Source organism: Typopeltis vanoorti, chromosome 11, assembly GCF_054136105.1.
Source record: "Typopeltis vanoorti isolate ZY-2024b chromosome 11, IOZ_Tvanoo_1.0, whole genome shotgun sequence".
NCBI classification, from domain to species: Eukaryota; Metazoa; Arthropoda; class Arachnida; order Uropygi; family Thelyphonidae; genus Typopeltis; species Typopeltis vanoorti.
This window is the reverse complement of record NC_143559.1, coordinates 40,385,894-40,410,809: the sequence shown is the minus strand read 5'-3', so window position 1 is coordinate 40,410,809 and position 24,916 is coordinate 40,385,894. Positions and strand designations below refer to the sequence as shown.

Here is a 24,916-nt window from a genome sequence, read left to right as displayed (position 1 = left end):
ATGAAGGAAAAGTGAGGGAAAGCCCAAAAGTACTGCAGTACCTTAGCAATTCTACCTTCCTTGTTGTCTCCTGCCATTTTATTGCAGCCCAAAATGACTATTTTGGACTGCAATAAAATGCAGTATAATCAAATAGCTGCCCATCTTATTCTATATTCAAAAAGAATACCGTTATAATAAGTGTTATAGTTAAAATATGCATATATATATATATATATATATATATACAGGGTGTTCGGGATAAATTTGACATATTTATAATTAATTATATTTTTCCGTAAGTTACATGTATTAACACACACTTCTCTTCATTTAAAAGTTTGGACCCTTCTTCATTCATATACAAGATGTCAGAAAGGATGGATAGCTGGAACCCACCTGAATCATGGAAGAGAATAACTTGTATCATGATGATTCGTGCCCGCCATCAAAATAAGGATATTACGACTGCTGCCCAATGCTCCCTGAATACAGTAAAAACAATCAGGCATGAACTAGAGACTTGCAATGGTGACTACGAGGATGTAGCAAGAAGAAAGATCCCTAGCAGACGATCTGATTGCGTTCGTACAGCAGAATTCCTCGCAAATCTGCAGGAACAGGTGTTGAAGAACCCTGGCATTGGAATTCGGGCTTTGTTCGTGGAGTTGCTAACTGTAGTCAAGCCCTGGATAACAAGGGTAGCCAATGGTAGGCCGTATGTATGGCAGCAGGATTCGGCCCCTTGCCACACCTCTGGGAAAAGTCAAAAATGGTTGTCTGAAAATTTCTACGACTTCACCAGTCCAAATGTTTGGCCTCCAAACTCCCCAGACCTTAACCCCATGGATTATTTTGTAAGGGGCGCAGTTGAAAAAGACACTAATCGCACTTCCAGTAATACAAAAGCCCAGTTAATGGATAAAATTAAAACAGTTTTTGCGGCCCTTCCCAGGGAGACTGTAGCATCAGCTTGTTCGAGGTTCCGAAGCAGAATTGAAGCTGTGATCGATGCTAATGGTGGTTATTTTGAGTAAATCTTGTTGATAGTATTGTAATTAACTCTGCCTGTAATGTTTTTTGTCAATTCATTAAATTTAATAGATACAAAGAAGATTTTCTTTTTCCTTACGAAACTGTCAAATTTATCCCGAACACCCTGTATATATATAGCTCACTCTGTGTTGAAAATGCTCTTTGGTTTGAAAAACTAGGAGTGAATCCTATCCACGATGTGAACAACTTATTTTTCAGCTGAAAAGCTCTTATAAGAGCTTTTTGGCTGAAAAGTGCAGTATCTGGTCTTGCTGGCTTGGATAGTACTTAAACTTCCCAATCACTAGACCATTGATTTTTTTCCCACTTCAGCCATAGACATTAGTGAATATGTTTAGGTTTAAGATGAATTTCATCCCCCCCCTCCCCATGTGAAACCATTAACCTGCTTATTGGCTTGAAAAAAAACAGCTTCCATATTTGATCTCTACAACAGATCTACCGGTTTATCTATCCCTTACCTTGCCCATGGTACTAACATAAGATAGGTTTATAACTTTTCATGAATGATTCACATAAAAATGTAGGTAATCTCAGCATATAACATGTTAAGTGAAACATGAGATTTATAGTGGATTGGTGTGTATCACGTTTACAGCAGATCAGAGATGAATGGTTTGCACTCCTTTCTTGATGTCAGATACTCTCAGTCTTCAGACAGGTTAAAAGTAACAGCCTACACCAACAAATATTTGTCTAATCTCATCATTGTAGACCTCAACAGTTTGGAATCATATCAACATTGGGAGTCTGAGCTATATCATCTCAGTGATGAAGAATTAACCAAAGTATTCAATTTTCTTGCTGCCACTTTCCAGAAGAATGATAGTCTATGATAACAGAATCATTTCAGATTTATTCTATCCACAAACAACGTATGAAACTGACAATAGTCAATGCGAATGAAAGACGACTGAAATTTTCTAATTTAAACTAAAACTTTTTTTAGTTTAAGTTAGAAAATTTTTCTAACTTAAACTAAAAAAATTAGTTTAAGTTAGAAAAATGCTTTCTAACTTAAACTAATTCTAAATGTTTTATAGAAGTTCCTTTCGCCATGGTCACTAAGTAGTAAATAATGTCTGCATTTTTGGCGACATAAAAATACTTCAAACCTGCTTTGTGGTTTGATGTACTCTCTCTCTCTCTCTCTCTCTCTCTCCTGTACATTGGCTCCATTATAACTAAGTTGGCTAAAGTTCTCAGCTGCATGATTTTAAAGAACTACATTTACACTTTTAATGTATAATTCTGATTCATCCAATGAAACCACAAAACACAGCAGCCTCAAGTGCTTGAGTGTTTACTGCTTTTGGTATGATTGCAATGTCCCACACTTCAGATAGATAGAAAAATTCATGAAACAGCATATACAACATGCCAGAGACATTGCATTTGGAAGAGCCAATATCTAGTCTTTTTTTTTTTTTTTTTCTGTGAATCCAAATGATAACCAGTCTACAAAACACTGAAGTGGGATATATTAGAGATTTTCACCATTGTTATGAGATTGAAAGAAAGATATTAGAACCCACAGAAATTATACTGGACTCCATCATCTGAATATAGACCTCGGCTAAAATTTATCAGGCTATTATTCAATTATTATTATTACGTGACACCTCTGAGGAGTCCAAGGACTCATATATATGCAATTATAGTGTTACAATTATAAAATGAAGCAGATATATTATAATAATGTTACTGATTTGGATGAAGGGAATGGATACACTATGATATAGTGTATTTTGATAAGGCATTTTGATAGGATACCACATGAAAGGCTGTTGCATAAACTGAAAAATATGGGTTTGGAATGGTCTGCAAATCTTAAATTATCAATTCTGGTTCCTTGAACTGAAATTTTCCTGATGTTTTCCATTATGACTTCCATTGTTCTTTTCAAAAACATGATAAAGATGCTCTAGATTCTTGTTTCATGCTTCTCTTTGTCCAGAACCATCTTTCTGTTTCTCCACAATTTCTTCACAACATTTTTTGCATTATCACTGATATTCTGTAACAGATATATCTTGAGCCTCCGTAACTCAGTTGATATGGAAGCCCTTTGTTCAGAAAGACTTGGGTTCAATTCCTGTCAGTGACATGGGGAACCTTTATCTGGTCTCTTTCGATGAAAGATGAGTTAGCCAGTCTCATACGGAGGTAGGGGATTTTTTACCTGGAAACTCGAGTTTTTCATCCCCCAGAACAGGCAAACCAACCCAGAGAATGCACATGGATTACAGCCATGAATATTGCCCTTAGGGGATTCAGCAAGAAGTGATGAACCAGCTACATTAAAAAAATTCATCGTGAACCCCCTCGTTAGGGGACTACCTATCCTAAAGGTCAATAGTTATATCAACTTCCTCTCCACTCCATAAAATTTGAATAATAGCCCTTGCCACTTTCTAATCTATGATGTATGTATGCCTTCTGAAAGTCTGAATATTTATATTTTCATTTAGAGCTTTCCCCATTAATCTCTTCTAGATTTTCTTTCATTAGTTTCTGCATTCTTTCTGTTAATATCATCATAAGTACTTTCCCACATGATTCATTGGGCGATTGTTCTGTAGTTTTTGCAGTCCTTCTGTTTCTTGTTTTGTGAATGGCTATTAGAATTTTCTTGTCTGTTCCTTTCGTCTTTTCCCTCCATCCCAAGCAATGTTATATAACTAGTGTATCACCAACTTTGACATCATGGTTTAGCATCTCTTCAGTGATATCAGGGCTTTTATTTTTCTTCAGATGGTTTACTCCTTATAACTGTGTCCCTCAATGCACGTCTCTCCCTTTGTGTTTTGTGGTGATATTTCTTTCAGTTCATCAGTTAACCACTTTTTGGACCTCGGTACTGCTCAGATCTTGTCACAATTGGACAAGATACTGCTCAGATCTTGTCCAATTGCTCTCTTATTTCTTCTATGTTTATCAAGCTTTCACTATTTTATCTTTTGGATTCTCTGTTTTGGCTCCATTTCTTGATGTTTCTGATCATCTTATTCTTGTATGCTTCTCTTTTTCTATACTCATTATTTATTGATATCCTCATGCTGTTCCTCTAACTTCTTTTAACTGTGTTCTACACTTTGCTGCATTTTGCTCTATATTGTTTTGCATTTTTATAGAAATCTCTCCTTTGGAAGATGCTCTGAATGCTCTTTTTTCTTGAATTATCTTGAATATCCCTTGTGAGACACAAGAGACATTAGATACATGTTGTATTGATTCCAAGCAATTCCAAGATTGTTTGGAATCAATACCAAAGTTGCTATATAATAACTATTTCTTCATTATTGCATTCTGAACATGTGAATAGACCTGGGTCACTAATGTTAAATGGTCTTACTGCAAATGTTGTCATTATCAATTTTCATTTATTAGTTTGTATCCTAATATTGCTTCTTCTCCACTTTTACTGAGAAGAAATCCAACCACTGCTTCATGTTTTGTATTATTCCCAGACCAGATGATTCATCCATCTTTCATCTTCTCAGAGTTGTTTCTGAAGAGCAATTGGATAGTGCTAACTTTTTGGTTTATATCAAATGTTTGATTCCCATGGCTGGAGTATCAGCAGAAATTTCCATGAATATACATGTGGGTGGTGAACCGCACGCACACACACACCGAATGTCACCATAGGATGCTATGAAGGATAATATGTAAAACCCACCATTTGTCAGCCGACACATTGAATCTGGAGTTCCTGGCATTGACTGGAACACGAATCCATGCAAAAAGATTCAGAACCAAGGCTCACAACATTCATTCATGGAAACCCATGGTAGGGCTGCAATATGCAAGCTGAAAATCACCCAAACCAACATGCAGTGTGTCTTCAATGGTGCAAAGAGTGTGTGTGCAGTGAAAGCTTGGAAATCTGTGTTATGGAGTGATGAATCACACTACACCCTCTACTGAGCAGATGGATGGGTGTGGGTGGTGGATGTCTGGTGAACATATCTTACCTGAATGTGTAACCCCAACTATGAAATTCGGAGGCGGCATTGTGATGGTATGGCTCTGTTTTTATTGGTTTGGCCTCAGACCTCTGTGGTGCCATGAACATTGAACTCTGAGAGGTATCTGAACATTCTAGAAAATGCATGCAATGCAATGCTTCTTATTTTGCTGTGTTTCTATGGAACTTACCATTGTCTCTTTCAGCAAGACAATACATTGTGTCATAAGACTGCTGCTGTAACTACGTGTTCACCACACTTGACTGGCCTCTACAGAGCCCTGATTTCAACCCTGTGGAACATCTGTGGGATGAGCTGGAGCATCAGGTGAGGTCAAGAGATGTCCACCCCCCACAACAGTCCAGGACTTCATTATATGCCTACAGGAAGAAAGAATAGTCCAAAATTCCCATTGATCACTATCATATATGCTTGTTGAAAGTATTCCCTGTAGGATTGCTGCAGTCATTGTGACAGAAGGAGGTCCTACATCTTATTAAGGTGGGTGGCATGGCTTTTTGTTCCTCACACTATGGTGTTGGTTGACTTCTTTCCAAGCAGTGTATATTAAAGGTATGTTGGACTTCATGAATCAGATTTGAAACATCATGCATAGCACATATTTCATGTTAAGTCCATCGCCAGTTTACTAATCTCCCTTCCAAAGAAATTCCATCATCAGAACAAAATTTTTATTTATCGTATTACGTGTTGATAATGCTATTCTGCAGTACAAGAGTTCAGTGAGTGCACTGGAATGTTTTAACCATTCGTTCCCTAAATCCTTCCCTTTAAAATCAAAAATCCATCTCTTTGGATATGGTGATTAATGCCATTCACTATAAAAGTTTTCTGTATCTATTTCACTATAGAAGTAAGAAAGGGGACAAAAAGCTTCCATTGTGTCTCAGATGTCCTAATACCATTCTTCCTAATGACCATTGAAAAGAAACTAAAATACCATTTACCAAAGTTGCATCAGGAAAACTAACAAAGGGCTTAAAAAATTCAAATGACCCATCCATTCACACAAAATAGCCAGTATTTTTACTGCAACTAAGGATGTGATTCCACCACTTGAGTACTTGGGGTATCTAATTTCTTTCATCTGCAAGTTGGTATCATTTGGCCAAACAGGCCGAGGCAGCAATTTGATGAAACCGACATAATACAGTGAAGCCTATTATAATGAAATTTACAACAGGTTGGAGAATATGTCAAAATGAACACTTTCATATTACCATTTATATTAATTAAATTATACAATAATTGTATATTGTATATGTACAATAATATAATTAAACAGTATTGATTCACAAAAGAAACACATTCATGTAGTTTAATAATACAGTGTTGACTCATGAGTAAAGCATTATGTAAAATTAGGTAAACAAAAGTCATGGGCAGACTTTGGTAAGAACACAGAAAATAAATATCAGAAAGGTGGTAAAATATTTCTGAGCTATTCAAAAAAGCTCAGAAATGAAGGAATGAGTGCTTGTAAAATGAATTAGAGATGATAAAGAGGACATGAAAATTGAAGATAAAGATATTCTTGTTGTATGGAGTAATTACTTTGAAAGATTGCTAAATGAAACCAGCAGTGACAGCATGGTAGTAGAAGACATTCAATAGGAATACCATCTGGAATGTATATCTGCACTTGAAGTAGAAAAAAAACTATCACAAACCAAAAATGTGGAAAGGCAGCTGGAGTAGATGATATTTGAGCAGAAATGCTAAAATATGGAGGTATAAAAGTTTTACAGTGGCTACACTGCATAATTCTGAAGGCCAGAGATCAGAGGGTCAAATTCCAGATGACTGGAGTAGAGTGCTCATAGCATCTATAAAAAAGCGAATAAAGCTGAATGTGAGAATTACAGGGGAGTTTTCCTACTGAATGTTCCTGGTAAGATTTATGCAAGTATTCTTGAGAAACAACTAAGAAAAATTGTGGAAGAGAGGCGAGAGGCTTGGAGAAGAACAAAGTGGGTTCAGGCCATACAGAAGTTGTCAGGATCAGATTTTCACTTTAAGACAAATAGTTGAGAAATCATGGGAATATAACAAGGATCTATTTTTTAAGTTCTGCAGATCTGGAAAAGGCATATAAGGTGCCAAGAGGAAAGCTGTCAAAACACTCCAGTTTTATATATATATATATATATATATTGATATAAATGGGACATTATATCAAGCAATATGGAGTCTCCATTTGAGTTGTAATAAGCAGTTATAATTGAAGGAGGTCAGGAAGATGGTTTGATGTTAAGTCAAGTGTGCAACAAGAGTGTACATGATCTCCACTGTTATTTATCATCTTCATCATGTGATCCATATATCCATCACATTATGCATTAAACTGATAAAGACTGAAAAGAGGCAGAAACATTGAAAACATCAACTGCATCCTGAATGGAAAACCTATAGAAAAAATGAAACATTTCAGCTATTTAGGCACAATTTTTAGTAAAGATGGCAAATTAAATTTGGAAATAGACAACAGAATTAGCAAAGCTGGTATGGTAGGAAGTCAACTGAATAAATTTATATGGAATAAGAGAGAGATTAATCTAAACACTAAACTAACTGTATACAAGACAGTGTTCAAATTTTAACTTATGGATCTGAAAACTGGATTAGAAATGAAACTCTTAATCAAAGACTGGAGACGACAGATATGAGATTCCTGAGAAAGATTAGCTGACTGAACAGATGGCATCAGTGGCAGTATCATATTAAAAAATGAGGCTATTAGGAAAGATCTTGATAATGTCAGCATTCAGGAATGTGTTAGTAGAGCTAATCTCACATGTTATATGGCCAATTAACAGAAAGGAGAGGAAAGATTATCTAAACAAGTATTCTTTGTCAAGATGGCAGGAAAAAGATCCAGAGGAAGACCAAGATGTAGGTGGATTGATACAGTAAAAAAGTGCCTTAGGAGACAGAAATATAAGATCTTATAATATTGTAATGTTGTTAGATAACAGGCTTATTTGGAGGAAAATTGTTGATAGAAAGTTTGTAACAATGTAACTTTTCATGTAGTACTATCATAATATCCTATATACAGACAATCGCAATTTACAGACAAAAAAAATTACTAGTTGTGGTGGTGTTGGAGGTGGGCGGCAGATGGCGTTGATAGAGATGATTCGTAGTAGAGGTTAGGTGCAGAGACAGTTGTAGATGTCCTCCCACGATGAGTCTTCGGACTCCTTGGAGGTATCAGGAATAATAATAATAATAATAATAATACCCCCTGAGGGCATATGCCAGGAATTTGATGATGATGATGATCTATTCCATAAAAATAAATCTCTTAGTAACATATTTTTTTTATTTTTTATATGAATCCTACCCACAAAAGGTTTGCAAACCTGTGCTACATTATTATTGGTATTGTGGAAGGGGTAAAAGTTAATTTGGAAACTTTGCTCTATAATGTTTTGGCTCTTCAAGAGGATTTGAATAAGCTGAAAGGGTGGGAAAATGAAAGGGATATCAGTTTAATGCAACTAAATGTAAGGTTTTAAAATTTGGGATCCACAGATGGGATGCTTCATACTCACTTGGTGTAGTTATGCTGGAAGAAGTGGAGGAAGCAAGGGATCTTGGGATGATTGTGGATAGAGATTTGAAGTTCCGAGGCATGTTGCAAAGGTGGTGAAGACATTTCAGAGAATTGGGTCAATGTTGAGCATGACATTGACCACAAGAGATAAAAGTGTGCTGCAGAGTTTGGTGAATAGAAGGCAAAGGGAGGGAAAGATCTGGGCATTTAATCTGTTGAAGGATTATTATTGTATTAACACTGAGGAGATTTTTCATATGGCAGAATGAGGGAAAGGATCAAGGACAAGGGGCTATTCATGGAAGTTGCAAAAAGAGATTTTGACTAAAAGGGTAAGAAAGTTTTTTGCATGGAGAGTGGTAGGAGCATGGAATTCTTTACCCGAGATGCTGGCGAACATGCAAACTGTGGATGATTTTAAGGAGGTGGTATGATAGGCTAGTGTTGACCTCTCATGATGAGTGTTGTGACTCCATGGAAGTCAGTTTTGATCAAATTACTTAAGAAAAAAATCTTACCCTTTATAAAGTTGGTAACCCCCCCCCCCCCACACACACACACCACCACCACCAGACTATCATATTCCTGTCCATCCATTTTAGAATCTGAGAATATCAAAATTATTAAGGCAAGATCTCCTCGTTGCAAATCTGTGTTTTTGTGTGGTATTATGTTTTTGTCATCCCTAATGTTTTGAGCAGCAACATTTAGTATATCTGCAATTTCAAGTTATTAAACCTTAATGTTATTTCTGGTCTTTCCTGTATTTTCCTTCGGATGCTTCTGATACTTTATTTTTACAAGAAGAGGGTCACCTCTTACTCAACTTTTTATCTGTTTGGTTAGAGTGACTACTGATAATTACATGCAGACTCCTTACCAAAACAAGGTGGAGATACCATTGAGGAGAGTACTGAAATTTGTGATAAATTTTTTAAATATTCATTTTGTATAAATAATAAGGTATCCATAAAATACTGTCTACAAAGTTTGTTAGCAGCAGATGCTGTTTTAAAGTTTTATTTTACTAGTTGCTGCTATCCCACTTGAATCCTTTCCTTAAAGAGATTAATAATTGCTGACTGCTCTGTAGCGAAATAAGGCTGATGTTTATCTCATCCTCTTAATTACCATGCTTGCGAACGTAGAAATATAAAAGTAGGAAATTATGATCAAGTCTTCCTATATTTACTTTGATTTGAATTTCTAGCATATGTGTGGACATTTCTAGCATTTATGCGGACATGTCTGCATTTTGATAGTGAAAATATCTGTCTGAAAATATCAAATCTGGGGTAAAAAAGTTTTGGTGTAATGTGGAAACACTATGTAGGGTGTTTAGACTATTTTGAACATGTGGATGCATCAGTTTAATGAATTTTCCTGTTTTAAGTGGCTAGGTCTTAAAGAACTCTGCTGGGAAAGTGTAGAAGAATGTATACACTTCTTGATGGAGCGAGGTGTGCAAGTTGATGATGGCAAATGTTTTGACCAGTTTTCCAACTTGAAGAGATTTGTTGCTTCATATGATGGAAAACAAGTGTCAAGTCAGAAAAAAATGGTGTGACTACATTGAATTCTGCAAGAGTGAAGAACAGTACAATGAAATTGTAAAGATGACTCAGTTTCTGTTTGCAATTCCAGGTCACAATGCCAGTGTTGAAAGGCTCTTTTCATTAATACAAGCTCAGTGTACCAAGGAAAGAAATAGACTTACCATAGAATCTGTGAAAGGACTTGCTATAGTTAAATTTAATTACAGACATTTTACATGTAAAAATATGTTCGACTATTTGTGTTGAAACAAAGAACTGCTAAAGAAAATTAGGTCTAGTGAAAAATATGCATGGACTTCAAAGTAATGTATGTAGTGTGATAAGTCTAATTCTTTTTCATGTAAGCTTCCTCTTGTTTCATAAGACTTATGATGACACTTAAAATCTCATATTTTTGTGTGTTCTAATAAACATACTCATCACATCTAATTAATGAAATTCTTACAAAGGTAAAGATTTCAAACATGTGTATTTATTTTTGTGTTAGATGTTTGTGTCCAGAACGAGTTGGTCAGGCGATGGGGTGTCAGCATTTTGGCATTTTAGAATATGGTAACCCTAAGCATAGTATAATAATATGAAATGCCAGAGTAAAAATATTTTAAGATCATAACTGATAGCTGGTCATCGATTAATTCTAGTTTAAACCTATCATTTTGTCATTTGATACTAATATATAATAAATTATTGTACTGAAATTCAGAAGTTAGTTGAAAAGCTTTAAAAATAAGTTTGTGAATTATGCAATCTTTTTTTCCCCTCACTTCTTGTTTGACTTTAAGAAATCAAAATTTCATCACTGATTAGCTAATTCTATCAAATCTTAATTTATATGGGAATTAGTGCCATTTCCCAGTGCATAGCTCTCAGACTTCAACTCACAGATAATGTTAAATAAACATGTATATATTAACTTAGACAGCTGATAGTCAATAAGTAAATAAATAACATGGTAAAGTATGAAGATAAAAATGAGATATTAAATACAAAGGTTTCCCAGAAACAGGAAGCGGAAAAAGTGATTTCCTATCCCATAAAAGAACTGCTTCATACATGTTGAGAAGTCATATGTAAAAGAAAAGTTGATTTGGGGAGGGGGGGGGTAGCTTATTGTGATGCAGGAAAATATGCTCCATTTTTTATCCCCACCATTTTTTAAACAACACTTTGCTATAAAGTAAGATAACAGGGTATTCTTTTGTATAAATGTGCACTCTTGGATCTGCTATCTTCAGAATGTCACTTCTCACTTGATTATAGGAAGATTGGCATCCCACTGGTCAATCAATCTTTTAGATTCTATCCCTTTATACATTTCTGATAGCTGTTGTTTCTCTGTCTTTTAGCTTATTTTCCATTTCCAGCTGAACTGCTTCAGTTCATACAATAGTCCTTCATGTGTTATTCTGTCAAGATGCTTTAGATTGTGATTGCTTACTTGTAAAGATTGTTAAAATCACTTAAAGCCTTCCGGTCTGTGTGTGAAGTATGTTTCCTATCTATCCATTTGTGCATTCAGATCCTTATCATTTTTCAAAGCCCTTAATCTACCATAGCTATATTATTGGACTATAATATTGCATCTGTCTTGGCACAATACTTTCTACTTATTTGGGACCCTGTGCAGATTTGTTAAACAACCAAGTCAAATTAGCTGCCAAATTTTCTCTAACATTATCTTGACACATGCACTGAAATCTCATCAAATCCTACTGTTGTGTTAGCCTCAAAATTTGGAAATATTACCTCTTGCTCACATGTGCTTCTGGCATTATTACTTTCAGTGTCAGATTTGCTCATAATGATCACTCAATAGTTGGTCGATTTGTAGAGCCTCTACTACTAATGGCTTAGCAAAAAGTTAAGCAAGTTTGAGCATGGTTAGTAGTTGGAAGGGATCAGTCGTTCGATGCTGTTGGCAACTCTCCCTCAATGAGTCTTTGGACTCCCTGGAGGTGTCACATAATAATAATAATAATAGTTCAACTCTTTCTTTGGTTGCTCTATCTTAACATCTACATTCATTAAACTTATTCTTCCACATCTAATTAAACTTCTTTTTACTTGCTATATAGCAATAAACTTTCTATTGCTATATAGCAAGAAATAAACTTTCTATTGCTATATAGCAATAAACTTTCTACAATAGTACAATATCCAAGTTTATCACGATCCATTAGGCATGTTTAAACAGTTAAGGTCTATTAACAAAAGTCCTTGCTTGATTCCCATAGCCACCAGATATGAAAATAACTGTAATGTTAATATACTTTTTGAACTATATTGTTCATGAACAGCCAGGGAACCTTCTGGAAAAAAGTACACTTGGATATATCTCTGGAAAAAAGGACAGATATATTAGATCATCTAATATATCTGTAAGTATCTAATATTCACACAGTAATCTGCAAGTATCTAACCCCCCCTTCCCACTCTGAAAGGTAATTTAGTATACTGTAGTAATGACTCATGATGAGAGACAAATTTTGTGATTTTTTGACATCCAGTGATGTAGTCAGCTACTGGATTTAAATTTGACAGATTTTTCAGAAATATAGTTTAGACATTAACTAATAAAAATCCTCCAAGTTGTGTTTAGTTGTTACTTTAGATCAGCACATGAAGTTCTACTATTAGAATGCATGTGTGCATATGTTAAGCACACATGCATTCTAATAGTATGCATGTGTGCATACTATTAGAATGCATGTTGCCAGAACTAAAATTATTTTTGAGATCACTTAGGCAGTTGCATAATTTGAGATGGAAAAAGTATCATTTCACAAAAACGCTCTTATTTATAAACTGCAAATTTATCTCTTACTGGGCTTAGTAATTTGCTTGTCTTATAATAACACCACTACAAGCCAAGTAAAAATGTGTGAAAGATAAGTCATTGGAAAATACAGTTGAAATGAAATATTTAAAAAAAAAAAAAACACTGATCATACACCTGGTGTGTGTGGGGGGCAAGCTTTCAGAACTATTGTTGGATCGTTGCTGAACTATATAGTTTTAGTTTTTATATAGTTTTAATATCCCACTGGAATGTTACCTGTATATGAATTTTGATACATGAATTTTTTTAAAAAGTATTAAATTTTTCTTTTAATATATTTTATTTTTCTAGTGTTTTCAAAAGGTCAGTGTGAAACAGGATATTATCGCTTCTTAGCCAAACATGGAGGATATGTGTGGGTACTAACTCAGGCCACTTTAATATTTGATAATAATTCATCAAAGCCACAACATGTGGTTTGTGTCAATTATGTATTAAGGTGAGTTACCTTTTATTTGGAATGGCTAACTTTTTTCATTTTATTATCTTCAGTATTAGTTGATCATATAAGAAGTAGGCCAGAACAAATGCAATCAGCCATATAACATTAAAGTAAATTGTGGCAAGTATAATGTTGCCAAAAAAGTAGGTATTATACGTAAGAATAGAAAAAACCGGACTTAGCTTCTTTGGCATCACAAAACTGTTAAAAGAAGGAATAATAAATATCCATTATTGTTTTGCTTCTTGGTTTTGAAAGTTATCAAGAACCTATAAAAAGACACGTTTTGGTGTGCAATTTGATTTGCTTTGGTATTACACTATTTTAAAAGATAACCTATGTGCTTACCATGTATGTTTACTTTTTATTAGTCTTTTTATTAAAATTTTAATGGCCTGGAATCTGATTGGGACTCACAGAATTATTAAAGAATAATAAATATCCCATATTGTGTTATAACCATGTAGTAAAATAATGTTTATATTTAATGGGCTCTCAGGTTTGTCATTTTTCAAGTTGTGCAATACCAGGTTAATAATAAAAAAAATATAGTATGTCAATCTCTCAAGGAAAAAAAAATGAAACTATGGCATTCGACAGGAAAATGCCTACCAAACTAAAATAATAATAAACAATAAAATAATTAAGTCAGCACAGCAATTTTAATTATTTGGGTTTATTAAGTTATCAAAATTTAGACATTTCTAACAAAATTAACAAATTCTCCAAAAGTACATGGAATAATAAATAGAATAGTAGTAGTAGTCACAAAAAAAGCAGACCATGAATGTATAATATTTTATCAAACCCAGCATTATTATATGGTGGTGAAGCATGGACAATGAGGGAAGAGATAAGAAAAAAAATCACTGAAATAGAAATAAAATAACAAGAAAAACAGCAAGTTACACAAGATAAAAAGAAGATGAAGACATACTGAAATAACGTAACCAAACACAGTAATGGAAACAATAGAAAAATTCAGAACCAAGTGGAAAGAGCATTTAGAATGAATGACATATGATCGACCGGCAGACTGATGAAATGCTGCGCCAAGATTGAAACAGGTCACCTGGCTTAGTCATGAGAGGAAGAAGAGAGAAACAGTACCAGGGCTGTCCAGAGGTTGTATTTTCATAAGCTCTGTTGCTCTAAAACTTCAAAGAGTTTCAAAGGCAGATGTTGTTTTGCTGCTTGACTATAAAACAATATTTGGATGTTTGTATTTTTTTTTTTCCCCATAGTTTTACTGATGCCAAAGACAACCTTTTTAGGATCTTTTCTTGTACAATTTATGTGCTATGCACTTATCAAGAGTTCATCTATGGAAAATACAACTTTTATTAAACATGGAATTTCACGATATTGAGAAAAGGATTTTATTATTATTATGGAACCTCCATGCAATTCATGGATTCATTGTGAGAATTCCACACTATATCCACAATGCTTATCATGTTCTCCTTGAACACATTGATTTTGTCAGCAAATTGGCATCAATTTTTAATTCATTTTTTAAAATTTTGTTTTGAATTCTATCATTGGTGTTTATTGAAGATTTGACTGAAGTGTTGTCTTTACCTTTCTAGTTGTTCTTCTGTTGACATCGGAATTTTTTCATTTATATTATTCACTGGGATATTCTTTTTTGTTATGCCCTTGAAGCCAGTTTTTCAAACCATTGCTATTTATCTTTCCTGGCACTTTTAACTTTTTTTATTTAAAATATATTTTTAAGTTTATTTTTCTTCTTGGAGGGAATTTCCTGCACATAATTTTAGCTTTTTTTTTTTTTCATCAGTTAGTCTCCAAGTTTCTATTGATAACCATTGTGATTTCTTTCAACATATCCAAAAACATATCTGCTGTTTATCATTCAGGACTTTTTTTTTTCCCACCTAGCCTTTGTATCATTCCTAATATCATCTTCTCCATCAAAATTACTACTATCTATATTTTCTTTTAATTTTATTTTAAATTCCTTACAGACTTTCAACATTTTGTAATTTAGCAATATCGAATCTGTCTATTAAATGAGCATTTTTCCCCTTTTGATTTTTTTTCAAATACATAACTGCATAGACAAAGCGCTCATAGCACTCTCTGGAAATCCATTCCATTCTCTAGGTGAAAAATCTGGCTACTTACCACAAATCTAGGCCTTTACTAACCACACTCCTATTCAATTTCAAGGAAGGACCTTTTGTTCTCCCCATCCCCCAGGCAAATGCTAAAAAATTTCCTCTGTATCAATCCACATAAACCCTTTTTAGTAACTTAAACATTTCTCTCCTCTCATTTCTGTCTATCACCCAATCTCTGCAACCCACATATTCTGTCTGTCCTATCAGGATGGACAAAATATTCTGCAAACCACTCCTGCCCATGAAAGGTTGTAAAACTATAGTACATCAGTAACGTAGGTGTGCTAGGGATGTTCTTTGTTTTTTTAAATCATTTTGTATATATTTTGTATTGTTATTTTTTGCATAATATGAAAACCCTGACCTAGAGACCAAACATGAAACTTTTTCAAGCCATTTCAGGCTTCAGTAAGCAGATTGTGGCCTCACATTAGAATGATGAAATTTGTCTACTATAATCACAAACATCCATGCCCATGACTGTATTCAAACCCCTTACCTGTTGTAATAAAAAATATATATATATTTTCAACATCTTCCACTACCTGTTGGTTGAAGAGTGGATATGCTAATCACTCTGTCAATCAGTCTGGCAGGTTAACTACTTGCCTCTGGATCTTCTCTGCCACTTCCTCTGTTCCCCAAGAAACCAGATAACCAGAGACTTGGGCACAGAATTCCAGATATGGCCATATCAAAGTTTTAAAAGGGTGATGATAACTTTCTCATCTCTGTATGTTAAGGTGTTCTTCCATAACAGTGTAATCTAATGAACTGCCTTGGACTGCTTTTTGCAGTATGCCTTCTGAACTTCAATTCTCTATTCATCAACATTTCCACATCTTAGATTCATCAATTTTCTGGAGTACAGTTCTGTCAATGTAGTAATTTTTTCATTCCAAAATGCATAACCTTAATTTTTCGCATTAAACAGCTACCTGTTATCTTTAGTCCATAGTGTCAGCCTATTTAAATTATTTTGCAGACTATGCATTGCCTTAACTGTTACACTATCCAGTTTTAAATCATCATCATCAAACAACACTATATATTTCCATTCAAATCATTTCCTATAACATTGATGTAGAAATTAATAGCAGTAGTTCAAGCACAGTGCCCTGCAGCACAACACTAGTCATGTGTCCTCTGCATTCTGCTCCTTATAGGCTACATTTTGGTATCATTCATTAGCTACTCTCTTATTCATATCACCAGATTCATATAGATGCCCATTTGCTCAACTTCATGTAACTGATTTCCTTGTGGTATTTTGTTGAATACCTTTGAAAAATTCAGTGATATCATCATGCAGCCATTCCTTTTATCCAATTCCACTGTCACTCTGTTATGAAAAGTGAGCAGATTAGTAAAGCAGCAGCCACCCTTCACAGAACAGTCATGCTGTCTCCTATATAATATCATATTCTTATTGCCCATTCCTGAATTTTGTCTTTGACTATCTTCTCCAATACCTTTACTAGCAACCCCAAGGTACTGATAGGTTTGTAATTTGCTTCCTCAGTTCTGTTGCCTAAAAGAGGCTTCAAGACAAATGCTCTCTTTCCATTTTCTTGGGACTTCACCATAGCCAGGACTTAGTTAAACAGCCTATAATAAATTTAGTTTAATCCTTTATCCAAGTGTGAGCAAACAAAGTTTGCGCCTGAAGTATCTTCAGGACTGGGGTAAGGTGATACAGCACCAGGGCAACTCGTTGCAAAGGTGGAGAAAGCTACCAACACTCCTGTCTCGGTATCTCCTATAATGCAAAACACATCTCCTTGCGGATATGTCTAATGTTATGCATTAAGGGAAGGGCCACTACCCAGACTAGTTTCGACCTTTATTGAGGTCTCTTCAGTGGCAAAGATACTTCAGGCGCAAACTTTGTTTGCTCACACTTGGATAAAGGATTAAACTAAATTTATTATACTCTAACCAAGTGAAAAATAAACTTTAAACAGCCTAGTCAGAGTCAATGCCAATTTTTTTTATGTTCTCATAATATGTGAACTGATATCCCATGGCATATCTGCATAGAGATTTTGCAATATACTAGGTACTAAGAATTATAAACACATTAACACAAGAATATTTTAATGTTTGCCAAATATTTCAGTCTGAAACTAACAGACTATCCTCAATGGCTTGATAGGAACAGTTTTTACAAGGTGGAATAAAGTAGAACGAGCCGTGTGATGTTACATTGCTAAGCATTAAAGAGAGATATTCATCAGAGTGATGAATAAATTATAGTTATAAATTCACAATTTCATATAACAATTAATACCTATAATTTATTCATCACTGATGAATACCTCTCTTTAATGCTTAGCAATGTAACATCACGCAGCTCGTTTTACGTTATCATTGTTTGTATTCTATTTGTAAAAACTGTTCCTGAATGATATAATCACGTAATCACAAGAAAGATATTTATTTAACCAAATATTTCGGTCTGGAAATAGCAGACCATCGTCGGTGGTATTACAAGAACAGTTTAAAAAATATACAAGCTAGAATACTAACAATAGATCGTTGAAATTAGAACATGCCGCGTGATGTTATATCACTAAATATGAAACGAAATATTTTGAAGTAGAAACATGATTGAATTTGCTATTAAAAAAAAAAAAAATTAATGAGTAATCTTGATTAGGCTTTCCCAGATTTTTGATCTAGATATGCAGTCATTACGATTCAGGTTGGGATGATGGAGCAAGGCCTCCACGCTTTCCTTGAACAAACGTTCGAACCTATAACGGGATCTATGTAAGAGGCGCGTTTTGGACCAAAGGATGCTGTGGTCAGTTTCAATCCCGTGTTGAGCCAAACCAGACTTTTCAGGTTTATTGTGAAGAATGGATGATTGATGTTCTTGGATTCTTTTTTCAAGAGAACGTCCAGTCTGTCCAAAGTAAGAGAGATCACAGTTGCAAGGAATTTGATAAACTCCAGGAAGAGATAAAGTTGAGCGTTTGTCTTTAGGAGAAGGAAAATGAGAAGACAATTTGTTAATAGGAGAATACGTAGCTGTTAAATCATATTTCTTCAAAATTCTTGCGATAGGTTCTGAAATACCGGAGATATAAGGAATAGGTACTCGACGTATTGAATCTTTGTTGTTTTGTGGAGGATTATAAGATGTAAGAAGACGTTGAATACTTTTTTCAGAAAAGCCATTGAGTTTCATGTGTTGCTGGATAGTAGAAAGTTCTTTCTGTAGATAATCAAAAGTAGAACAATTAGTTTTGGCTCTTTTGATGAGACATTTTATAATTCCTGTTTTATGACATGGATGATGGGCTGATTCTTTCAGAATATAACGACCTGTGAATGTTGGTTTCCTGTATACTGTAGTTGTAAGAATATTTGAAGATGATCGGATGAGGAGAACGTCTAAAAAAGATAACTGGTTGTTTTCTTCTAATTCCATAGTAAACTTTATGCGATGATGTAAGGAATTAATACTGTTTAAAAAGGAAGATAAAGTGTTTTTACTGTGAGGCCAAATAGCAAATATGTCATCTATATATCTTACCCAAAAAGATGGTAGAGGGAAACTAGATGTGAAGAGGACTTTTTCTAAATGTTCCAAATAAAAGTTGGCTAAAGCTGGAGAAAGAGGACTTCCCATGGCTGTTCCTTCTACTTGGCTATAAAATTTGTTTTGACATATGAAATAACCAGAATGTATAACGAAATCGAATAGTTTTATAATATCTTGAGGAAAGATGTCAGCAAGTAGTTTTAAAGTTTCCCTAAGAGGTACATTGGTGTATAAAGATTCTATATCAAAACTAACCATAAGATCTGTAGGTTGTAATGAGACATCTTTTAATTTTTCTAAGAAATCTGAGGAGTTTTTTAAAAAAGAACTAGAGTTGCCAATGTAAGATTTCAGTAATTTAGCTAGATATTTGGCTATACGGTAAGTAGGAGAATCAATGCAATCTACTATTGGACGAAGAGGATAGTCAATCTTATGGATTTTTGGAAGGCCATAAAATCTAGGAGGTCTTGCATGGGTGGGGGGGGGGGGGGGTGGGGGGGGGGGGGGGTGGGGGGGGGGGGGGGTGGGGGGGGGGGGGGGTGGGGGGGGGGGGGGGTGGGGGGGGGGGGGGGTGGGGGGGGGGGGGGGTGGGGGGGGGGGGGGGTGGGGGGGGGGGGGGGTGGGGGGGGGGGGGGGTGGGGGGGGGGGGGGGTGGGGGGGGGGGGGGGTGGGGGGGGGGGGGGGTGGGGGGGGGGGGGGGTGGGGGGGGGGGGGGGTGGGGGGGGGGGGGGGTGGGGGGGGGGGGGGGTGGGGGGGGGGGGGGGTGGGGGGGGGGGGGGGTGGGGGGGGGGGGGGGTGGGGGGGGGGGGGGGTGGGGGGGGGGGGGGGTGGGGGGGGGGGGGGGTGGGGGGGGGGGGGGGTGGGGGGGGGGGGGGGTGGGGGGGGGGGGGGGTGGGGGGGGGGGGGGGTGGGGGGGGGGGGGGGTGGGGGGGGGGGGGGGTGGGGGGGGGGGGGGGTGGGGGGGGGGGGGGGAATTTATTAATATGATTAAAGAATTTCATGTTATTCTCTATAAAGCAAAGTTGCTCAAGCGTGTCCTAAAGGAAATCTGTTAAGTATTATTCGATTTCGATGGTTTTGTACAAAAATAAATATTAATATAACTTGGAACGTCGGCAGCCGGTTTTCTTTTCTTTTTTTAAAAGAATATTCCAAATAATTATCGTGAATTAATTTCTTCGAGAACAAAGAAAAATCTTTTGTCTAGTAGCGATTAGAAAAAAATTAGCGCAAAAAAAATAAAAAATTAAATTGGTTAAGTGAAGAAATTATGCAAGACCTTTATTTTGTCCAGAAATTAAAATTGTATTGTAGAATAAAAAGAGAAAACAAAAATATAAATAATTTCTCTATTTTTAATCTATCATATATAACTAAAATCCAGTTCACCAGCATGGAACAAGAAAGTCCGTTTCTTGTTATAGGCAACTGAGAGGCAGCTACGAACGGGAGATAATCCGATTAACCTTTCTCTTCAGCGTGAGGGTTTATCACACCTTCTAATGGACATGACAGTCAAATTGCACTTCTTATCCAGGTTCTTTGAACAGGTGGGCTGAATCTTATCCAGATTTAGTTGGACGTCTATAGACGTCCTAGCCGGTAGGAAGGTTAACTTCAATTTTGTGGGAAAAAAAGTGAGAGTTATATTCGAGTAAATACAATATAAATCATCCTACCCGCAACACAGATAACTGTGCTGCATATGAATGAGTGGTTAAGGAGAAAAAAAAAAAATCTGTTTATGTGTATTTTGAACGTTCAAAGGTAATATTCCTTGTATAAAACAGTGTGAGGAAGGCTGTTCCAAAGAATAGACATAGATGGAATGAAATAAGAGGATGTATATATGTTGACCAGCTAGCTGGTCAATATATATTCAATCAATTATGATATTGCTAGACTTTTTGGAAACATTTTGCAGAATACCATGGGAAAAATTATTGTATAAACTAGCCATATACATGGCAGTGTTCACACCACTTTGAACCCTGGATCTGAGAGGTGAGTTAGCAATAAAAGAGTTAATCAAAGAATAGAGATCACAGATATGAAATTTCTGAGAAAGATTAGGGGAGTGAACAGATAAATGGCAGTGTCATAATAAAAATGAATATATTAAGTAGGAACTTGATATTGTTTGCATTCAGGAATGTGTAAGCAGAGCTACTCTATGGTGGTATTGTCAAACAGAATAGGAGAGAGTGAGTGTAGGTTAGCCAGATATGTTTGTTTGATGGCAGGAAAAAGGCCCAGAGGAAGACAAAGAATTTTTTTTTTTTTTGGAATGATCCAGTTCGAAATTTCTTAGAAGACAAATGTATGTGTGTGATATGACAGTATTAGTGGCAGATAAGACTAATTTGGAATAAAATTATTGGCATGAAATTAGTAAAAATTTAATTATGTAGTGCTGTCATAGTATCCTTTAGAGTACAGGTAAAGAATTCATTTGATTGAGAAAATCAAGAACGTGGACATTTGGTGTTTTATTCAGAATTGTAGGACATTTATTAATGCAGTAAGTCAAGGAAAAGTAAGAAGCTATGTTTTTTTATTTCTTTCATTTGTCAGGTTGCAATGTAATAGAATCATCTCTGACATGAGAAAGATGAAAGTAGGTTTGGATAAAAATTGCACCAAATAATTATGGCAAAGAACCAGAAACCTGTGTACTTAATTTGTATTTTTCCAAATCAGGTTTGGATGTATTGATAATTTGCTTTTGCCCATTCTGCACTTCAGCAACAATAAGAAAAGAAGAAAGGAGATTTTGAAAGCTATTTGTGATTTGCTTGTTTCTTCTTTTGAATAGCTGGATGTGGTATACTTTTTTGGAACCAAGACTTAGATTGAGATAATGTGGAATGGATATTTCTGTCATACAAAGTTTTTGTCATGTGTTCACTGCAGTTGTTTAAATCAGAAGACAATAACAATATAAAAATTAAAAGATTTAAAAAATATATAAAAAGATAAAAACAATAAGCCATGATAATGGTCTGTTTCAAAAATGCTTAAAAATAATTCTAAAATGATTATATCATCATGAGTTATTAACCTACATGAATATAATGATCTTCACTTATAACTGAATTTTGATGGATGCTCCAATCATTGAAGCTGCACAGAAAAAGTAGAGGGAGGGGTTAGAAATGTCAACCAAAAGTAACGATATGCAAAGGAGAAGACAAAATGGAATTTGAAAAAAAAAAAAAAAAAAAATGCAGGGGAATATGCCAAGGAAAAACGAAGTAGATTGATTAGCATATCCCTGAAATTTTGGAATTAAACTGCCAGAAAGAGATTATCAAGATTGAAATAATTCAATGTTGTTATTGTCTTTGTTGTATTCACATAAAGTTTACCAAACAATTGTTTAATTTTCCCCCCTTTTTCATTTAATTAACTTATTATTTCTAATGTTATAATTTCATTGCTTTATGGTAATGCTTTAGTTTTTTAAATTATCTCTATTCTCTAACCTGCCATTTAGATAATCTTGGTGTTCAAGTAAACAAACACAAATATGTAGGCATCATTTTACTGAAATGTGGCAACAGAAATTATGCGTTGTATTCTAGTTAATTTTAGTACGGTATTTTATATTCTAGTGATACTGAAAATGAAAATGAGATTATTTCTGAAGACCAGGTAAAAAAAGAAGTATCAGTGCCATCGACTGTATCATACCAGCCTCCACAACCTTTGCCAAGTACTAACAAGATATTTGCACCTCGCACTTCAGACATGAGTAAGGGCTTCCTCATGTTTGCTGATGATGACAGTGGGCTAATGACTACAGGTAACTTTATTCATCATGCATTAGAATGAAAATAAATCTTGTGATTATTTTTGATATTTTGTCCAGTCTCTATGTTCACTGATCAGATATATAATTATATTGAAACTGTAATCACATTTTTAAATGAAAAAGCAACATATATTATAGCGTGGAGCACTGTCTTAAATTCTTTAAGAATCAAAACTCTGAAACACTTGATCATAACAAAACATTTTAATAAATGAATACATAATTAATTTTTTCTAAAAAGGAAAGAATTCATTTATCTAATAACAGAGTTAGTAATCATACAATATGAACTTATTAGTGCAAGTTATAAATTAACATCCCTGCATGCTATTATTCATAACCTTACCATCAATTAGCACTTTATTTCCTTGGCTGTTCCTAAGGAAAAGATAGTTTGTCTGTTTCTAGTAGGTTATTGAATGGAAATCCTTAAACTATTAATAAAAGGTAACTAAGCAGATTTCATGCCAATAATTGGGGTTTTCAGAAATTCTCAGTCACTTTGAGAACTTTATAGTTTCAGTGGCAAACAGTAAAATAATAATGGATATTTATTCTACCTTTTAATATGGTTTTCTGAAAAGCTAAAGCCTTTTTGATTGTTTTTTTTCTTCATTAATTAATTATAACTTTCTTTCAAGTTATGCCAGAAATTGTAGCCTATATTTCTGGTGTATGGAATATCACATTTTTTATATTTTATTATTATTATTACCTCCCTCCATGGAGTCCTAAGACTTATTGTGGGAGACTCAAACTATCCACACAATGTCTGTTGTACCCCTCCTTGAACCTATTAACAGACAGAGCACTCACAATTGACTGCCAACCCATTCTATTCATTCTTCAGGCAAAAAAAAAAATCTAAACCTTGCACCCTTGCTAAATGCATCCAATTTCCAAGGATGAGCTCTTGTCCTGTCCTCTCTAGTCAAGTTCTGAAACATTTACTCTGTATTAATCTTAATCTTATAAAATCCTTTAAGTAACTTAAATGTTTCCATCATATCCTTTCTTTTTCACTTATCAAACAACTTCTGCAACTGACAAAACCTCGGTTTGTCCTCACATGGAATATTCTATAGATGACTCACCATCTTGGTCACTTGCCTCTGGATCCTCTCCACCACTTCCTCATCCTCAAGAAACCCAGGTGACCACAACTGAGCAGAGTAATCCAGATGTGGTCATATCATGGCTTTATAAAGAGGAATGATAATCCTCTTATGTCTGCTTGTTTATGTGTTCTTCAATAATCAAGTACTACCCTGGTCACTTTTTAGCAGTAGGTCCTCTAACCATCAACTCTACTATAGGTATCCCTCGATTAACGCAGTTAATTAATCCCTCGATGTTATTGTGTTGATCAAATCTAATAATCAATGGTAAAAATTACAATTTGTCCCTGATCGATTACTGTATTAATAATTCGTTTTATATGGTACTCTTTTAGGAAAGATAAAAAATGAATGCAAAGTAAATGTTTAATAAATACTTGTACCTACATTATTTACTGCAATTTTTTATCAAAAGAAGTTATCAAGAGTCGTTTTAACAGTTTTAGTTTTTTTTTATCAGCATAAATTCTACAATAACAAGCAAAATGACTCTCCAGACCTCGGCAAACAAGCAATAAAACATGTAGAAAAAACACTTCAAATATAATACATGAAGGTACAAATTAAGTGGATATTGAATCCAACATTATTTCATAGCCGAATATAGAAACTACAAGAGTTACGTGTCGAATATATAGAAAGTAAAAGTTTCGGCAGATGCAAGCATAAACAACCTTATGGGCAACTCATAGTAAAGGTGGAGTAAGCTCCAGATCACTTTCCTTAGTATTTTCCATAATGTAAAGCACATCCTCCTAGAGGACATGTATGATAAATAAGGCTTTGGTTCTCTATTTCAGTAATACATGATGGTTTATTTATTTTCAGTTACAATCTAGAAATTATTGAACAAAGAATAAAAAA

The 24,916-nt window shown here is 35.1% G+C and overlaps 1 protein-coding gene across 1 annotated transcript in view; it reads left to right on the top strand.

Moving 5' to 3' along the window:
* The window catches only part of LOC150101461 (hypoxia-inducible factor 1-alpha-like), a 388,828-nt gene that overhangs the window by 264,619 nt on the left and 99,293 nt on the right, over positions 1–24,916 (top strand). The window contains exons 7-8 of the mRNA XM_090400802.1: positions 13,273–13,420; positions 22,735–22,925. Coding sequence (XP_090256928.1) covers positions 13,273–13,420; positions 22,735–22,925 — 339 coding nt within the window. The remainder of the gene's footprint in view (positions 1–13,272; positions 13,421–22,734; positions 22,926–24,916) is intronic.